Source organism: Macrobrachium rosenbergii, chromosome 42 (genome assembly GCF_040412425.1).
Source record: "Macrobrachium rosenbergii isolate ZJJX-2024 chromosome 42, ASM4041242v1, whole genome shotgun sequence".
Classification (NCBI taxonomy): domain Eukaryota; kingdom Metazoa; phylum Arthropoda; class Malacostraca; order Decapoda; family Palaemonidae; genus Macrobrachium; species Macrobrachium rosenbergii.
In genome coordinates, this window is record NC_089782.1 from 50,651,390 (window position 1) to 50,673,020 (window position 21,631).

The window sequence follows — 21,631 nt, forward strand, 5'->3', positions numbered from 1 at the left end:
TTTGGTGGTGGATATGTATATTCTCATTGTTTCATCTATTTTTAACCTCTTAAGTATGTACGGTCCCTCACCTGTGTCATATCACATGTGGTACACTTTTTTTCCCCTTATGTATATTTTCTCTCATACCCCATGTATATTTAGCACCTCTGATGTACTTAGCAGCAGATGAGTGCCTGTATATCTGAAGGCTCGGTTGTAGTCAGCACATGAAATACGATTTCGTCACCTCTTGTAAGTTAGTTAATATTGTGTGTACTAAATCTTCTCATGCGTATTTATTATATTCGTATATTTGTATATTTAGCACGTGGCGTGTATATGTAACGCAGCTCATCGACTAACCATCTCAAGAGAAAAGGTATTCTATTGTGATCCTGTCTTGTCTTCCCTCCTGCGTAGACCCCTGGGATTAATCCCTTTTATTTTACCCCCGGCTTTGTCAGGCTGCTGTCAATCCCCTCCTCTACTAACCCCTCCCCCATCCTCCTCTGCCTCCACCCCCCACTTCTTAGCGACATTTTTTACAAATATCTGATAACGCGAATGGTATTCCTTCGGAAATATCTGGTAACTTAATAATATTTCCTTATGATCTGGATTAACAAGAATGACGTTTTTTAACATATACCAGATAATTTGACTGGTATTTCCCTCAAGATACCTGGAAACGCTGGTGTCATTTCCTTTTAGATATCCCCTAATGCTAGTAACTTTTCCTTTGGGAAAATCTGATAATGTTTTTCATAATCCTTTTTAGGGTATGTGATAACGCTAGTGAAATATCATTAATGATATCTGATAACGCGTTGATATTTCACGGCGAATATCTGATCATGAGTGATATTTGTTGGAAAATATCTGATATTGCGAGTGGCTTCTCGTATTATATATATATATATATATATATATATATATATATATATATATATATATATATATATGTGTGTGTGTGTGTGTGTGTGTACTGTATATATATGTATATATATGTATATATATATGTGTATATATATGTATGTGTGTGTGCGGTGTCTTTATTTTTGTGGCAAACTCTAAAGTTTTCAGGTATTTAATTTATTGTGAAAGGGATGAATTGTGTATAAAGTTGTGATTTTTTTGTTACATGTGTCGTTTTTACCAGGTTGTTTCATTGGCATTAGTACAAGATTTTATAAGGAGAACTTATATTGTTGACATTAATTTCATGTCGCCGGTCGAGCGTCATATCTATTCCCTTTATTAAATGTCGTATGACAGCTCTCTCCGTTCATCTACTGACATACTGGAACACTTCTGTTTCATTCTTGGGCCTTATATTTTTAAGTTTGTTTCTTTTTTTTTTGGTAACTTTTCACGTATTGTAACCTTCCTTGAGTTTAATTTCCATCATCTTGTGTATTGTAACATGAATGGTGTTTCATTAGTGTCCTTGCATTATTCACATAATTTTCTGTCAAAACATCTCACGTGCTGTAGAAAATAGAAAGGGTAGTGATTGATAGTACTTTTTTATTTTTTGGCCCGTAAGAACCTGTCGCCAAAAAATGCTGAAAGTATTGACTCCTTCCTGAATGAAAATTAAAATTCCTCACTTTTTACAGATACTCACATTTTTGTACGAGTTTCCGGGAAAGAAAAAATTCGGTTTTTGGTAAATTTTTCTGGTGTCATTTTGTTTTTATTTAAGCATTTTTGCGTAATGAACAAAGATGGTGATGGCAAGCGGTATCTGTGTACCGGTCAGTGATAATCTGTCATTACTATTTATTTATTCAGAAATTCAAGTCGCAATTATATTTTTTTTATGTAGATGTCTTCACAGTAGATATTTGACGGATGCTTATTCGCCAGTTAGTTAACTTGGTATTTGTTGTTAGTTCTATAAATATTTATAACATCAAAAGAATGAGATTGTCCCATAAAAAGTTTGAATATTTTTTTTTATATATTTCTGTTCAGCATTGCCATAGCGGAATCCAAAGTCAGTATGAAGTAGCTGTTTGTGTTATTGTTGTTGTTGATGTTGTTAGGAAGCTACGAAAGGTAAGTGTTATTATTTGTGCTTCATAGCAAAGCGGCTTGTTGACTCAATGAAGAGAAACATTTCCAGGCGTCTGATTACTTTTATGTCTTCTGTCTGAAAGACTTTGGCGACACACAAAGTGAAATTTCGTGAAAAAGTGACATAACAAATTCTGAATAGAAGCGTTGTTTGTATTTACTCGTACCCGACTTGTTTACTCACGCTGTGTTTGAGATTTCGTGCTCAGGCCTTCTCTGCTCTCATATATATATACTGTGTGTATGTGTGTGTGTGTATATATATATATATATATATATATATATATATATATATATATATATATATATATATATATATATATATATATATATATATATATATATATATATTATATATATATATATATATATTACATATATATATATATATTTATTTATTTTTATTTATACGTGTGTGTATGTATGTGTGTATGTGTGTAGGGAGAGAGAGAGAACGTGCGCGTGTTAAAAGATTTATTCTCAAGCATATAGCCCAAAAGCCTACCTGTCCTTATAACCTAACTTGAAGCTTATCCTTTTTCCAGGCTAATGTAAGCCGCGTATTTAACCACTGCCATCATACTAACTAACAAGTCTAAAGACAATTTTACTAGATAAAACATAAAGAAGCCTTTAGTCAGCCGAATGGTACCTCCATTTATTTCCTTCCTCCCTTCTCTTTCCAGGACCACCCGAGCGCGTCGGCAACTGCGTCCTGGTGAACCTCACCGTGGGAACCCTGGAAGTGGAGTGTACTGCTGGAAACGACGGAGGCCTACCCCAGAGGTTCGTCGCAAGAGTCTATGCGGCCCCTACGCACACCCTGCTAGTGACTCTGGAGGAGGAGACCCCTAGGTTCCACGTTGAGGGCTTGACGCCCGGACAAGACTACCTCATTACGATCACAGCTGTCAACGACAAAGGTTCCAGTGACCCTGAAGAAATCGATGCCGTTCGACTCAAGGTTGGTTTTATTATTATTATTATTATTATTATTATTATTATTATTATTATTATTATTTAGTTTTGTAGATTGTACCTCTGGATACTGAGCGTAATACCAAGGTTGATATAATAGTAGGTTCGCCGGACAGTAGGGCAGCCTCTGCGTATCGACGTCACTCAAGCCGCTTCACCCTGCGTTCACTGTTTTAATGTATTACAGATTGGCAATATACACCATTCTCTCTCTCTCTCTCTCTCTCATACGCACACACACACATAACATACACACACACACACACACACACATATACATATATACACATATATATATATATATATATATATATATATATATATGTATGTGTATATATATATGTATATATATATATATATATATATGTGTGTGTGTACATATAAAGATATATATACGTATACTGTATATGTAGTTTATATGTATGCATAAACCACAGAATTTGAAAAAATCATTGATATTTATGAATGACAGACAGGAAGACTTGAATAGGCAACACAAGGGCATACAGAGCACGCAATGATAACCTTTAAGAATAAGCCCTGACTATATTGTATTCGGTGTGTAATCAATTGTTCCCTCACCTGCGGACGGTGTACTTCACACTGAAAGATACACATATTGTGAATCTGTAAATAACAAATTGACATTGATAATTCGGGTGTTTCTTAATAACTCTCCCGGTGTCTGTGGAAAAAACAACAGTGAATAGCTAAGTGTATAACAAAGAAATAATATTGTACGAAGAAATAAGAATAAAAATCAGGTGCCAGTAAAAGAAAATAATAGAAAATTGAATAATAAATGAAAAGGGCTTTCTTACCGAACGGTAGTAGACAACAACACAAAGAGAAAGCCGCATAAACTCTAGAAATTATGCCACAAAATTATTAGTGCTGGAATTGCTCTGATATTCAACCATAATGATATAAGAAAAAATCTGTACCTATAAGTATATATATAATTATATATATATATATATATATATATATATATATATATATATATATATATATATATGTGTGTGTGTGTGTGTGTGTGTGTGTGTATATGTATATATGTGTATGTATGTGTGTGTGTATATGTATATATATATATATATATATATATATATATATATATATATATATATATATATATATATTTATCAGCCAAAGTATTTGACAATGAATGAACATTCTTGTCTCTTCAGTCTCGCTTTTTCTTTAATTACCTGAACGTAGTTGTTAGTAAGGATTTATAAGGATATTATAATCCAAGGTTCATTGATTAAACCATCCATTACACTTGCCTGTTCAACATCTTAGAATATTTTTTAGCTGAGATATAAAAAAGTTTACTCGTTTTTGTCTTCATAACGACTATCTTATTCCAATATTCCGAAAAATGAGTCGGTAAGTATGCCAATACACATTTCATTTCGTTTACCAGCGTTTCCTTCTCTGAAACTGATTCCATGAATAGATTTAAAAGCTTCGCTCTGGCAGTTCATTAAGAGAAAAATGCGTCTGAGGGCGTGTTTAAAGTTCCTCTGTTGACCTTTTCCACAAATGCTTTTGCATCAGGTACATATATGCATTTTGCCGTAAATGTGGGCATCTCTCATAAAAGTTTTTGACGGTCCTATTTGTGTTTCCCTTTACCCACGTAATTTAATTATCCTTTATTTTCTCCAGTTTTGTCACTTTCTTTTTCAAGATCGAAATCCATGTCTAAATAAAAGTTTTTTCATACAAAATTCCAGAGCCAGTTCACGTTCAGTACGTGAAGTCTTTTGAGAAACCATCACAGAGACAACCGAATAATCTAAAGTTGATGAGTAGAGGCTAGTCGCCTCGAAAAGGACCATCGGCATGTCGGACGACAGTGACTACGACCCTTTTAAGATTAATCTGTGCGTTGGCCGACCTCTTGTATATGGACTTTGCGCAATACGATGGCTGTTGTTCATTTTAGATTTTCCGTTCATTTTCGTTTCAGTGATGTGGAACTTTTCCACAATTTTCTTAGTACTAAGATATCATCTGTTCCTAGAACTTCTGATGCTCAGCAAATAGAATTAGAGGGAGTTTGTTACATAAAATATTACGTAAGTTACTCCGCCTAAGTTATATATATATATATAAAAAACATCATTTGGAGGATCTTGGTTTCAGGGACCGAATGTTCATTCCATCCCTACCTCTGTTCTTTAGAGTGTCATCCTCAGTCAATTTTAAACGGTACGAAAGCGAACTTCCCATAGTTTATTACTGTGCAGCTGGACAGTAAATCTTAGCCAGATATATGCAGCAACTGAAGAAATGTCTTTGAATTATATTTGGAGGATTGCTACTAAAGTTATGCTTGATGATCAAGATGTCTTGCAAAATAAAAGATAATTTCAGTTGCGTGAAACGTGGGTACATTTAGCGTTAGCTACTGAGTGGTACATGGATATCAATAGCTGCTGAAAGGTTGAAGGTATGGTTTTCTTCAAATGGTGACGTCCTGCTTAGAAAATACGTAAGGTTGTGTTTTCATTATGAATAAAAACTGAATACGTGAAAAAGGTAAGGATCCTTGTGGCTTAGGAATAAAATAATGAGTCCCTTGGAGACCTGAAAGCCTTAAAAAGACTGCGTTTTGATAGGAGGAACGTATAGTGTTTGTGATTATATATATATATATATATATATATATATATATATATATATATATATATATATATATATGTATTTATTTATATGTATGTATGTATATATACATGTGTGTGTGTATGTTTGCATATGTTTGTATGTAGGTGTGTATGGCCTCAGTTTTATCAAATTAAGAATGCGAAAGAACCAATGAAGAGCGAAAGAAGCCGTGAAGTAAATGAAAATCATGTGTTGCACGGGGAGTAATATAAAAGTCGGCTGGAAAATAAGGAATTCTTTTCCTTCCTGCAAGAAAGAGATGCTGCATCAGAAGACGTCTGCTGCTCCGACTTCAAGAAAGTGCGAGAATGAGAGCCTAAGAAGGAACCTAAATAAAAAAAAAAAAAAAAAATGGCCACCCCCTCTCCCTCTCCCCCACCCCTCTTTTCTCTCTTTGCTTCCCCTCACCCCCTCCCCACCCCTTCCCTACCTACTCCAGACGTTGGAGAGAGAGAGAGAGAGAGAAATAAAAAAGAGCACGATCTCCACTTTATGCTTAAAAGCGCAAAGGAATTTTGCATGGCGATGAGCAAAGCAATTACATACTTCAGAGAACATGTGCTTTCAGACCGAGAAAAGGTCTTCTTTGCCTTCGTTCGTCAAGTGCCGGAGAGAGAGAGAGAGAGAGAGAGAGAGAGAGAGAGAGAGAGAGAGATGGGGGGCGAGGGAAGAAACTTCATCCCAGATGTAAGTAAAATGTTTTAAGCGGGATGTTTCCCTCTGACTTAACTTGCCATTTTGTCGTATGCTAATTGAAAAATATATATAAAGTAAAAATTTAAGCCGGGTCTGGAAGAAATGGCAAGAGGAAAAAAAATATATATGTATATATATATATATATATATATATATATATATATATATATATATATATATATATATATATATATATATATATATAAGTATCCGTACACAATCTTTAATAACTAATCACCAGTCTGTTCAAAAATGGCGTTTAATATGTGCACGCAATCAATTTTCCCAAAGAAAAAATTTAATATTTCTTACACTTAATTCTCAGCACGTTATAATTTAGTAATATAATGTTGATAATTCTCGAGATTGCTCGTAGCAAACTGTATCTCAAATAAGCAACTGTTGTCAGTATTCATGTGTTGATTTAGCAGGTTAATAACGCAGAGGAGATCATAAACTAGAACAGGATATGTGCATAATCAGGTCTGTTCCGAACGCGGTACATAAAGTGGTTTTATGAGCCATTGCAAACTCAGGTTATACTATATCAAGGTACGAATGTTCTCTCGAAGATATTTTGATTTTAATCTTTTATTATATTGATACTTTTTCCCTTCTTTAAACTCGTTGACATTTTGTTCTGTCGAAGCTTTCTCGTTTAATTGATGATCTTTGCGTTTACTCCACTATAGCGTACGTAGACTATTAATAATAGGAAAATCATTTTATATTGCCTCTTTTCTCGATTTTGTGAAATTTATCTTAGCTCTGTCCGGCGCTATCGAATTAATTAAAAATTTATTGCACCAATAATTGATTACTTGCCACCTGGAATTCTCAAAGACTTCGTGGAACTTCACACCATTCGAATATTCATTTCTTTTACTAATTTTTTCCAGACACATTTGGGAGAGAGAGAGAGAGAGAGAGAGAGAGAGAGAGAGAGAGAGAGAGAGAGAGAGAGAGAGAGCCTAAACCTTGATGAAAAGACGTGAACAACACGGAATGCCCTTGCTAGTTTGTTTTCATATATATGATATATATATATATATATATATATATATATATATATATATATATATATATATATATATATGTGTGTGTGTGTGTGTGTATATATATATATATATATATATGTGATGTATATATATATGTATGTCTGTATACATATATATATACATAAATATGTGTGTGTGTGTGTATATATATATTTATATATATATATGTCTATATACATATATTCATATACATTATAAATATGTTTGCTAAGTGTTTTTATATATATATATGTGTGTGTGTGTGTGTGTGTATACATATACACATATACATATATATATATATATTTGCAAGTGTTTTTTTACCATATTCATGTTATATATATATATATATATATATATATATATATATATATATATATATATACGTATATATATACATAAATACATACAGACGTTTCAGGATATGGCATTACAGAAACTCGCTTAATTGTTACTTAATGTGATGATTTCGAAAGTGGCCAGCATCATTAAAAAAACTTAGACGAACATTCTGGTTCATAATTGCATGATAAAAGAGCCTCAGAATGGGCAGTTTCAAGCAATTTATGGAGTTAATTTTTGCTGTCTTTTCGCAATGGGAAGAAGTCATGGCTCCAATAAAGATATGAATATAGTTTCATGCTGAAGGAGAAAATATACGATAAACGCGATGTGACTTCATGTAAGTAGTGCATAAATAACAGCATGTGCGCAAACCAGATGAATATTCATTTAGTAAATGGAAGACAGGAGGGTGTAGACTCTTAAATGAGATGTATGATGATGCGAGGAATGAAAAACGAAACAGAGGAGAACATTTTTTGAAAAATGGCCCAAGGTAAGCTGCAGAGGACGAAATGTCGTGGAGGGCAGTCTTGGTAACATACTGGAGCCGATCAACGAAATGGGGGATTAATAAAAGGGATATTAACATTAGAAAGGAATATTATTATCATGGCTGCGGAGCCTCGGAAATTGTCATAATTTGAAAGGGATCAAACGTTTGCGTCACAAAAGGGTTAATTAAGTTTCATGGTAATGACTTATTCTTGCAATTTCTGACGCTATTTGATGACCACATTAAGCTATTTATTCTCTCGGTAATATTTATATAGTCAAGTGATGCCTTTAAAATTGAAATTTAAGTTAAAGTAGCTTTGTAAGCTTACCGCTTCTTGATTTTTGCAAGTTTTATTAATAATATTATCATTACTGATAATAACTACCGTTTCTGGATTGACTAATCTCTTCGAGAAGTTGATCGAAAAGTTTAAAACGTGAGATTTCAGTCTGTAAATTCATACGGTGCAGAAATATTTTCACACAGTATACCTGAGAGGGAGGAGTAACACCATGTTTGATATTTTTAAAGAAAGCAGTTTACTGATTAGTAGTCAATACACATGATGAAATGCACATTTATGTAATCAACGTGTAAGTAACTCATCCGATATCGATATAAATGTCCAATAGGAAGGAAAGATTTTCAGATCGTAGAAGACTGAAGAAAGTATTTTATTGTTACTTGTGAAATATAGAACACCTTTTATTGCAATTATTATTAGTTGTACAGTGGATAGTTCCTCATTGGATGGGTCGATATCGGACTCGACCTACACTCTTCTAGACCCGCGTTCGATCCTCCGGCCGGCCAACGAAAAATTAGAGGAATTTATTTCTGGTGATAGAAATTCATTTCTCGGTATAATGTGGTTTGGATTCCACAATAAGCTGTAGGTCCCGTTGCTAGGTAACCAATTGGTTCTTAGCCACGTAAAATAAGTCTAATCCTTCGGGCCAGCCCTAGGAGAGCTGTTAATCAGCTCAGGGTCTGGTTAAACTACGGTATACTTATTTTTTTGTACAGTGGATGTCATTGGCAAAGGTAAGTTAGTGCTAGGTATGATCTGCTCTTAAATTAATTAATCTATCATTGAAAACCAGCAGTGAAGGATGTTATAGTGTCTTTACAGATAGACAAAGAGAACATCCGTATGTACATAATTTTAGATTATGCACACTGATGTCTATACATACAAGCATTCACTCATTCATCTCCTCGTTCTCTCACCAATAATTGTGCACACATAAGAAAGAAGTAAAATATATTTCGCTCGGTTTCATTGGGGATTCGAGACTTAAACTTGTCACGAGGCACTCACGTCATCTTCCGTGTTCAGCCATGTGTGATCCTGTTAACAGTCAAGCTCTTAACTTTCGGAAACCCAAAACTTGCCACGCATTCGAGGAAATTCATTTTCGAAAGATGTCGGAATGAATTCGTTGAGGAACGTTTTTTTTCGTGTTGGAGAGTTGCTGCGTATGCTTTGCGAATGACGCGTAGAGAGTATTAAAACTGAACGTTGATGACACTTGCATGCGATCAGTAGTGATCATTTTCGATTGGTACATTAAAAGCAGAAAAATGGAAGTTGTGGAAACATTTGCTGTGTTAAACTCTACATTTCACTAACTTTTTATCTAGCGCCAGTAAAATATACTGTACATATTTACTGACTTTACCAGTGCTCAAGTAAAGACAGCATGAGATTTCCTACTTTTTTTCTCTCTCTCAGATTTGCATGGTACGCACACAACACGCTTAATAATTACCAAGTGTCTGATGGAGAAATTACTCTCCGTGGATGTATTCAACGTTAATACCTCGTCTAAAAATTAATATGCGAAATGCAAATAGATTAGCCTGATAATATTAGTAATTTTGAAAGTTAATTTATGTTAATAATAAGTAGGATGAGACGCGTTGCTCCACTTACGAAATTAGGCTCTATTATTATGATTATGGCTATTTTTTATATTTTTTCATGATTTGTTGTTACTGTCTTGTTAATAGCATGATTTTTCTTCTTTTATTATTACCAAGCCGCGTCTTCTTTCACTACCATTATTAGAAGTAATTCTTATTCATGGACAGTATTTTATGGGAGCATTTTTTCACGATTTGAGTTGTAATAGAAGTGTAGCTCCCCGAAGGGCGTTGACATCAGAAGATCATAATAAAAGCTCGCGGTCACATTTGCTCTCTAACGTGTATTTTGAATTATTATTATATTATTATTATTATTATTATTATTATTATTATTATTATTATTATTATTATTATTATTATTATTATTATGAACCCTATTCTTATAGAACAAGCCCACAGGGCCTATTGATTTCAAATTCAAGCCTCCAAAGTATATGGTGTTCACTAGAAAGAAGTAAAGGGAAATGCAGAAAGAAGAGATCTCACTTATTAAAAAAAGCAAAAATAAATTAACAAATTAATAAACAGACAAAAATGTACGTAAATTATTAAAATGCAAGGAGATTTTTATTAGGGTAGTAATGCATTGCTCTTCGCTTGAACTTGTGAAGTTCCAATTGCAAGACATCTTAAGGGAGACTGTTCCACAGTTCAACGGTGTGAGGAACAAAGGGCCTCTGGAACTGAGAAGTTCGACAGCGAAGCATATTTACTGCATATTGGTGCTGCTTTTCAGCAAATCCTGTTGCTCTCGGCAGGAAAAGGGGATCAGGGATCAATTGTGAATGTGAAAGATCTCTGTCAAATACAACTTATGAAAAATTGACAAACAGGAGAACATCCGTCGATGGTCCAAGTCATAGCTGCTAATATTAGGAAACAGAAACCTACCACCACGAACCACTCTGTCTAAAAGTGATAAACCTTTGGCAGAAGGAGACATCCATTCCGGAGAACAGTATTCTAGTAAAAGAAGGAAAAATTTCCTAAAACAGGTTGCATTGATTTTATCACTGTTATAAATATTTGTGACCTCGTGTACAATAACTAACTTTCGTGTGGCATATGCTGACACTTAAATTAGATGTTTCTCAAAAGTAAGATGTGAGTCAAAATTTGCACGTTGAATAGTTAGAAGATTATTATTATTATAATAATAATAATAATAATTATTATTATTATTATTATTATTATTATTATTATTATTATTATTATTATTATTATTATTAATGTGATGCATTTGTTTAAAATTTTGCCGCCCAACACTTCAAAGTTCTGTTTATTATTATTATTATTATTATTATTATTATTATTATTATTATTATTATTATTATTATTATTTGTCAGAATATTTCCCCAAGTTTTTGCACATTGCCAAATCATTCTTTGGCTTTACAGTGAGCGTGTCATGCAGACGGAGAAAAGAAACACGCTATCCGGAAAGCATAGGATGAAATTAGCTCTGGACTTTTGTAAATACAGTTAAAACCTACAGTTTCTCACCTATATTGTCGACTTACAGAAGACTGCTAAACTTTGTTGTAAGTTCCACAAAGCATAGACATTATCCTTTCTCTCAACAATCTTTTTTTTTCTGAGACCCGATTGGGCTCAGTATAGAAACTTTCATGTCACTGTCGAAAAATACCTCTCTGTTGTATAGTCTTGTTTTCTAAGGCATAAAATATTAATCGGTCTCAAATATATATATATATATATATATATATATATATATATATATATATATATATATATATATATATATATATATATATATATATACAAGCATTAAGCTACAAACGTCCTTTAATCTCAGTTCGCTCTCCCTCGGAAATAATATATTTTCATATATGTTACCAAAGGGGAATTTTTAGTTGATAATAAGTTCGTCGTCCCGTGGGCTCGAACCAACGAAGATAAGAACTCAGGACTACAGTGACGCCTTTGGCCGTGTTCAAGGCGTAGTCCTGAGTTCTTGTCTTTCGTTGAGTTCAGCCCACGGGACGACGAACTTATTATCAACAAAAATTCCCCTTCGGTAACATATATGAAAAATATTATTTCCGAGGTAGAGCGAACTGGATATTAAAGGACTTTTGTAGCTTAATGCTTGTATATGAATCACGGTGATGTGATAAAAAGCCATATATATATATATATATATATATATATATATATATATATATATATATATATATATATATATATATATATATATATATATATTGGAGCCTCGATGGCACAGTCGGTTACAGCAGCAGCTTCGGACCTCGTAGAGGTCTGTGGCGCGGGTTCAAATCCGCAGCCGACTGATCGGAGAGGCGGACACTTTGCTATCCGTGTAGACACCCCGTGTAATCAACGGATAGGTTTGGTTAAAAAGCAAATGGGTGTTACAGACTAAATACACACACAAAACAAAGCCACTCCAACATCTTCTATAAACATAACAAACATCTCACACGTCTCGAACTCTCGACCTACCCGCGCAACAACTTCTCGCTGCTGGGAGATAGGGCGTTGGGTCTGGTATGATACATGTATCATTCGCTACCGGGGTCTAAGCGATGTCAGGCAGGGCAGCCGATCGAGATTACGGTCTACCCCAAAGCCAAATCAAAAGTCCTTTAAAAGAAGGCATCGTGCTTACCCCATACAAAAATGGGAAAAAAGCACGTTAAAAGAAGAAGATATATATATATATATCTATATATATTTGTGATCGTGTGAGTATGTCAGTAGATAGATAGATAGGTAGATATCGTGTAAATAGAACATTCTCTCTCTCTCTCTCTCTCTCTCTCTCTCTCTCTCTCTCTCTCTCTCTCTCTCTCTCTCTCTCCTCCCCATCGTTATATTGAAATTTTGTCATAACATCGAATTTTATCCCCATCTCGCACTTCATCTTATTTTAATATTCGTCTTTTTCATATCATTATTAGTGCTGCTGTTGTTGCTGCTGCTGCTTGTTTTGTTGTTTTTTCTCTTCTTCCTCTTCTTTTCCTACCTCAAAAGACGATTCAAGCTGATAGCTTCCAAGCTGCTCGGTTTCGAGGTAAGGTTCACCGAAAGGTGAGGAAGGCAAGAGAGAGAGAGAGAGAGAGAGAGAGAGAGAGAGAGAGAGAGAGAGAGGGTGTTTCCTCTCCTTCTTATTTCGATTTTTTGCATTTTTTGTCTCCTGGCTCCCTACTCATCCACCACCACCAGGATTTTTCCTACCTTCCTTATTCTTACACGTCCAAAAATGGCAATGCTTGGCTGCATTCGTCTTTTATTCTCTGCTCGTTCGTATGAGACGGAATGGGAGTTCGGGAAATCTGTGTAACTGCAGAGCTCTCCCCTCTTGTTTTCAATTCACCTTGCCTACCGGGCTCTCTCTTTACATAGGTGTAGGGACAATGCCTCCGGTGTAATTCGATTCTGCAGGTAGTGTGTCTGATTTTACGAGCTAATTTGTGTCTACAGTTATTGTTACTGTCTTCTGGATTGCCAGAATTAATACCATGCAGTTGAAATACTTACGTGAACTTCGAGCTTTCTTTCCATAGGAGAAGGAATCCTTCTACTGCCATTGGTGGTGTGATATATATTACTTCTCTTATTATTATTTCTCCTTCTCGTAGGATTTATATGATGAAGCTGAATCAGCGTGCGAACATACAATTGAATGTAAAACGTTTGGACCTTCCTTACTCAGATATTGGGAGAATGCTCACATTTGGTTGACTAGTGTTAAATTTCATTTTAAACCGATTTCAGTTTCATATAACGATCCAGATTTCTTTCGTGCCTAAAATACAGACTAGTTAATACATGCGAAGTATTCGAGAAGCTTGTGAGAGTGTTTTTGTTTTGTCTTGCTGTTTACCTGAAGGTTTCTTCATTAATATGTAAAGGTATGATAAGTTTATTGTCATTTCTTGCATATTTGCGTTGGGTGTTTTGCGTAGCGTCTGCAGTGTTTGTGTATGCTGTAGTTTCTAGTAAGTACTGTAACATGTGCCGTTTTGGGAAGTTTAGGGGAGCCAATTATCTTACCTAATATAGTTGTGTGTGGGTTCCGACCTACGAGCCTTATTAGACCATAGCGTCTGAAATGTAGTGCTTCCTCCCATTTTAGTGGAGGGGCTATGGTTTTAGGGAAGGTGGCGGTCGTAGCTAAAGATAGTGGAAAATAGGACCACACCTGCCGCCATCCGCCACGCCGCGTTAGTTCCGTGGCGCAGATGTTGAACAACAAAGTTAAAAACAAAAGTTGCGGCAACTGCTGTAAATTGGCCTGACTTATGTCTTCATAATAGTTGGTGAATTTCTATGCCGTTCCTCTCGGGCGGAAAGTGTTCTGGAATATTAAGTCTCTTAAGAAATTGACTTGTTCAAAGTTAGGAATTTTTTTTCTTGGCTACTCTTGCGCCAGCGTCATATTCAATCTTTTTTTTTTTCATTTTTTCTTATGAAATTTTTTTTTTTTTTCATAAGTTTTCATTATGCGCGATGGCTACTAATTTAATTTGATTACGGAGCACTTCTCTACTGGTACAGATGAAATAAGATTAAAAATTGTTTTTTTCATTTTCCCGAGTTTTTGTTTGCATGGTAAATCTTTAAGGGAGCGGATGAACAGGGAAAACAAATTATTCATGTGTAACTTTGGCTTTGATCCGCGGCCTTTACATTGATGAAATTAAATTAATATAAAATCACTGTGCCAAACTGACCATGAAGTAGACGCGTGCGTTAGTACGCAAATGAATGGAAATGTGATGTTATAACACTTGTCACGTTTTAGGCTCTGCCTTCATTGTAAAGATTTTTCTTCAGTTCGACTTTGGCTCCATTTTCCAATCTCTTAATTCACATTTGCCAGATGAAGTTTAATGAACAGTAAGTATTAAGATCACTTCTGCTTAATTTAATTATATGTATTCATATTCGTTGTTGTTGTTGCCTGAGTTTAAGCTGGCCTTTTGCCAGCATGGGCTCTTGCTCTTAGGAAACCCGTAATTCTTGTTCGTACATCAAACCATCTTTGTGTAATTAACTCTGGAATAAAATAAATGCCAAAAAAGAAGTGAGGACATCTCTTTTGAATTTCATTGAGAAAGATCAGTGGATTTTTATTTCAACATCCATTCATCTTGCGCACAGTGGTCTCATATAGCTATCAAGTAAATCACTTGATTTATAGCATTTTTAATGTGGATCTGTGTTTTCGTATACCACATTATAGTAACTGATAACAAACATTTGATTGGTGTCCTTTTATCAGATCAACAACGTTATTTTTATCAGTTTTAACATAAACTAGAAACGATTACTGATATCATTACTCGCACCCCGTAAATAACATGATATCACCTTAAGTAATAAGAATAACATCATGTACATCAATACTCCCGTTCATAAATAACATGAGTTCATTTTAATCACTGTTATTGACAGTTTATTGCATCAATTTCTTTATCAATTAAATAACAAAATTTTGATCAGTTTTGCGCGACATCTAGCAGCCTTCACGTATACTACTCGTGACGAATTCCTCACCCAAGGCCGTAGGACTTATGAAGCAATATCATAGGGCCCCCAGCTGCCGAGGTATACCCTCGGCGAGGAAATTCCGAGGACGACTCGGAAATCTTTGAAGATGTGACGTTGGTTACTAATTAAATTAGAAGTTTCCGGCCACCCGGTTTTTCTTTTTTTTTTTCGGGCATCTTTTAAATAGTCCATTGACGTCACTCCGGCATACGTGGCGGTTGTGGAAGATCTGGTGGGAGTGTGGTGAAAGGGGGAGAGAACGTTGGTGACATCTACTATTCCGGTTAATGTTGCGTTTCTTAGTTATTTGGACCAAAATTCCCCCTTTCTAGAATGCTCCGGTAGAAGGTGTTTGAGGATTCGTGTCAACTCAGAAGTAATGTTTGAATATGTTTATATATATATATATATATATATATATATATATATATATATATATATATATATATATATATATATATATATATATATATATATATATATATATATATATGTATATATATATATATATATATATATATAGTATATGTAATGTGTTGAATTTTTAATGGGTTCATATGTTGCGAAATTATATGATATACGAATGGGTCGAATGCATTATAACCTTAGGGATAATTAACAATATATACACATATATATATATGTGTGTGTGATATATATATAAATTTATATATATATATATATATATATATATATATATATATATATATATATATATATATATATATATATATATATATATATATATATGGAAAGAGAGAGAGAGAGGTGCATTAATTTAACAGAAAGATATGATACTTCACCATAACAGAAACCCGTAAACTCATGATATTTATTTATAGTATCTGCTCTTATACCGATTTATTGCGTCCGTGGTCTGCTCAAGCGAGTAGAACGTTTTTGCTGTAATTAAGCCGTAATTCCTGGATTATACCAATCTTGAAGTGAGTCACTGAATGATATTGCTTTTAAATGTTTAGATTTTGCATGCCCCAGCAATGAATAAGACTTAATTTTTATAATGAGTCTGGTGAAAGACTTCTTCCACTGTTGGATTTAATCTGTGTCCCGGGTTCGCTTATCTAATGACAGACATCAATAATATATATTTAAGATATAAGTGGGTAAATTTTGAATTTCGAAAGGAAATCTGAAAAACAAGAATTAAAAGCATATATACATATCCGATAGTATGAAAAATGTACTGGAAACTAAAGTAAAGTCTAAATTCCTTGTCACAATACTAATGATAATACTAATAAAGCCGATAATTTTATCAACAAACATTTTTACTTTCGACAAGAATATCATTTATTTACTTATTTATTTTTGTGTTTTTTGTTTCCTGTTGGGCAGTTACCATGGTTGCATGAAAATTTCTGACGATGTTCACGAGTTTGGGTATAGGCGGGGCATTTGGGTGGTGATGGGGGTTGGGGTATGGGTAGAGAAGGTAAGGTTGAATTGCACACCCTTTGCGGAGATTTGTTGTTGTTGATATTATTATTGTCACCTTCCCTTTACAGGTTGCCGAAAAGCGGATGGGCGAAGTCTCTTCCCCAGCTGTTTCGCCTTTGGTGGGCGTGTTCCTCGGGCTTGTGGGCGGATTCGTATTTCTTCTCATCGCCTGCATCCTTCTCGCTCGAGTCAGGTCCAATAAGTAAGTCAGGGGTTATTATTATTATTATTATTATTATTATTATTATTATTATTATTATTGTTGTTGTTGTTGTTGTTGGCTGTTGTTGTGGTTGTTGCTGTCATGATTTGGGCCTTTGGAGTCTTTGCAATAGACTACAATGATTTATTTCAATGACTGTTTCTCTTAATTCCTTTTTATGTCAATTTTTTTAGTTGGTATTGTAATAAACTGCTATTATTACATAGCATAACCAGACAAGCAAGTCGTATTCTAGACTGTCAACTGTCAAAGGGGTGGCTCTTGAATGACAGGCAAATATAGTGTAAGCTGGAAAGAAATAATGATAAATAATGGAAAGAAAATTTTAGAAAAGAATCTTGAAAGAACGTTAAATAGTCAACAGTAATCCTCGTGGGGCATATTTTAGGCTATGAAATAGAAAGTCTCATTTGGTAATCCTTAATCTATTGTTAGGTGGCCTTGGCGAGGGTATACTCCCTACCAAGTACTCTTTTCATTCATGGATAGGCGTAGAGTCCTTGAAAGATAAAGATATTATTGTTTCATCAGTGTACATTTGTATGCCAGAATTCGTTATGTTTTGTCCCGACATGCACAAGATATATAAGCTATCTGACCCAAAACGTAAACCTTAATAGAATTAGATAATTATGTAAGTAGTTTTCTGTGTTATTATAAACACGCTTACCCAACATCGAATGAAATAGAAAAGAAAAATTGCACTACTGGCCATATGTAAGTGTTTTTGATAACTAAGTTTATTGGAAAATATTCAAATAGTACATTTTAGTTCTCGTATTTCAAATGAAATCGGTTTTACTTTTTTTGCCGTTATAAATAATTCTAGTATTGAAATTACTCTTCATGTAAAAAATGTCTAATATTTTTTTTACAAGCAACATTTTAAATGCGAACAGCCAACTTTTCTCGAAAAGTGCTTTTAATGTTGGTTACTTTCATTTCGATTTGGTAATATATTTAGAAAAAGGCAACTTATAAGATTCCATTCTCTTTGAACTGAAGATTGTTTTAGTTTACCTTAAGTCGGCTTTCTCTTTTATACTGATAATTTTTCTGTATGTTGAAAAGGACCGTGTATGGGAATAATCTTCAAAGCCAAGTTTTACTAAAAGAATTATTTTACCTGTATATTCTCATGAATATTTGTGCATTGCCAGATACCGCTTTTTTCTGCTTTAATCTTTTCTCCATATCACTTTTAATACAAGTTTTGCTGACTGAGTAATCAGACAGATTGAATCTGAAACACAGTAAAGTTATTTTGCCACATTTTTAATATGCTCCTTCGTTCCTTCTCTCTCTCTCTCTCTCTCTCTCTCTCTCTCTCTCTCTCTCTCTCTCTCTCTCTCTCTCTCTCTCTCTCGTGCACACACACACACACACATATATATATGTGTGTGCGTGTGTGTATGTGGTTGTATGTATGTGTATGTGTATGTGCGTGAGTGTATTAGCCTCCCTATAGTATTTGCCAGTATGATACAAATAGCTATTTCACAGTAAAATAGCTCACATTTAATCCCTTTTGTCTTCTGGGAAATGGTTTCCCAAAGTCCAATTTCATTTCATTGTAAAAGTCACGATTTTTGACCTTTTATACTCTCTCTCTCTCTCTCTCTCTCTCTCTCTCTCTCTCTCTCTCTCTCTCTCTCTCTCTCTCTCTCTCTCTCTCTCTCTCTCGGCTTTTAACATTAATGCTAAAAGGTAGTGCTGGCAATCTCTCCCTCTTTCTCTCTTTCTGCCACGCCCTTGATCGCTAATAGGTTCTGTGAAAAGTACTGAAATTTGTGCAAACGCTTTTAGTACATCCCAAACTTGGTTGTTGACACGGAAAGCGCTCTGTTTTTTTCTGGGAAGCAGTTTTCCCGTTTTAAATGTAATAGACGCACGATTTATAATTTGATTTATAAGTGTATATATATATATATATATATATATATATATATATATATATATATATATATATATATATATATATATATATATATATATATATATATATATGCAGTATATATATATATATATATATATATATATACTATTTATATATATATATATATATATATATATATATATATATATATATATATATATATATATATAAAATATATATATATATATATATATATATATATATATATATATATATATATATATATATATATATATATATATATATATATATATATATATATACACCGTGATTTATATACAATCATATATATATATATATATATATATATATATGATAAATATTATACGCGAACCCTTGACACATACATATTGTATATAAGGAGATTAAATGAACTTTTCATATTATATACAAATACATTTATCAAATTCATTTAGCGAAGGAATTTATATAAAAAATAATTCTAAAACCCACTTACGAAAACGCCTGGTATTTTTTTCATTAGAGCGTATTTTATTGCGTACATGATTTAACATGAAATCTGGAATTAAGATTTATTCTATCGGCCACAGACACACAAGCAACAAAATGGAGTTTATTTTTAATAATTTGCAAAAAGTATATTATCTCTTTTCATCCTTCTACCTTAAAAAACTTATTTTACGATGCGATAAGTTTGTTTCAAAATATTATGTTTATGGGTAGAAAGGATAGAGTGAGTCTCATTTATGGTAAAATAAGACGTTAATGAATCAAGTCTGAAGAATTTCTCTGCTATGACTGAGTCGCTTTTTTTTTTTTATTTTATCACTTATATAAATTCCCCTTCTGTGATAATTCTCCATTCATTCCATGTGAATTTGAATTGCTGATGACGAAGACCAAATAAAAAATTCGATGGAAAACTTCATATTGTAAAAGGAGATTAAAAATGAACTTTTATATTATATACAAATTTTTTCCAACCTTGCCTGGTATTTTTTCAAAACATCAATTTACCTAAAATGCCAAGATATGTAGAACATTTTTTTTTTTTCTGTGCTCATGTAGGAACTTGTTGAAGAAATAGCTGTTAAGTTTTCTTCATCCGCTTGTTTTATGTAAACATTTTTTTTCTAAAATAAGAAAGATTAAGATTGAAGAAAAGGTTTTTCTTCATCCACTTGTTTTAGTAAACATTTTTTCTAAAATAAGAAAGATTTTTCTTATCTATCTATTGTCTTTATATGTCTCTCGATGAGTTAGAACATTTTACAACAAATCACTTTTTCTGTGTTTTGGGAAATAAAGAAAAAAAATTTGAATATCGCTGTCTTGTCTCTTGGGTCCATTACGGATATTTTTAGTTAAATAATCACTTCATATGATGAGGTAATTACATTTAACTTTAAAAATGTAAATGAGCTTCAAGTTATCGTAAATTAAGAGCCATTTTCGATATCAGCCTTAGATTAAGTTAGGGTGGATAGGGTTAATTAGCAGCGTTAATTTTCAGTCGGTGTACTTTAAAATCTAGAATTTTTCCCCATTATATTTGTCATGAAAATCACCATTTTCATAATAACATGAGAGACTAAACTCAATCTCTGCTCTGTTTTTGTAATAGTGTTTGGTGGAAGCCGATAATCGTATTTTGGCTCAGCTTCTGCTTTGCGCATTAAACCTAGTCTTTGTATTCCAACGCTTGCGTCACGAATTGTTAAAAACAGAAAAGGTATAGCCTGTTCCCCGACCCTTCAGCCTCTCTCTCTCTCTCTCTCTCTCTCTCTCTCTCTCTCTCTCTCTCTCTCTCTCTCTCTCTCTCTCTCTCTCTCTCTATCTATCTATATATATATATATATATATATATATATATATATATATATATATATATATATATATATATATATATATATGTATATATATATATATATATATATATATATATATATATATATATATATATATATATATATATATATATATATATATGTATGTATATATATGCATACATATATATACATATACATAAGTGTATCTGTGTCTGTGTCCTTGTGTGCCTGTGTATGTGTACATACATATATCGGATATACGTACAGTATATGCATTTATGTATTTGTGGGTTTCTCCTCGTATGTGTATAAGCACGCACGCTGTCGGCATACTTCCTTTCCAAATATTAGCAAAAACATTCTTGACCACTTTGGCTACCTATCAAAAATTTCTTTTAAAATTTCCTAAGCCATTCTTTTAAGAAAAGTGGGTGGTAGGCGTTTTCATCCGCCTACGCAGATTGGCCC

General features: G+C 33.5%; 1 protein-coding gene across 2 annotated transcripts in view; it reads left to right on the plus strand.

The window, feature by feature from the left end:
• The window catches only part of LOC136828417 (nephrin-like), a 1,390,497-nt gene that overhangs the window by 1,357,668 nt on the left and 11,198 nt on the right, over positions 1-21,631 (plus strand). For both annotated transcript variants that reach the window (XM_067086456.1, XM_067086455.1), the window contains 2 exons: positions 2,748-3,025; positions 17,283-17,416. In XM_067086456.1, coding sequence (XP_066942557.1) covers positions 2,748-3,025; positions 17,283-17,416 — 412 coding nt within the window. The remainder of the gene's footprint in view (positions 1-2,747; positions 3,026-17,282; positions 17,417-21,631) is intronic.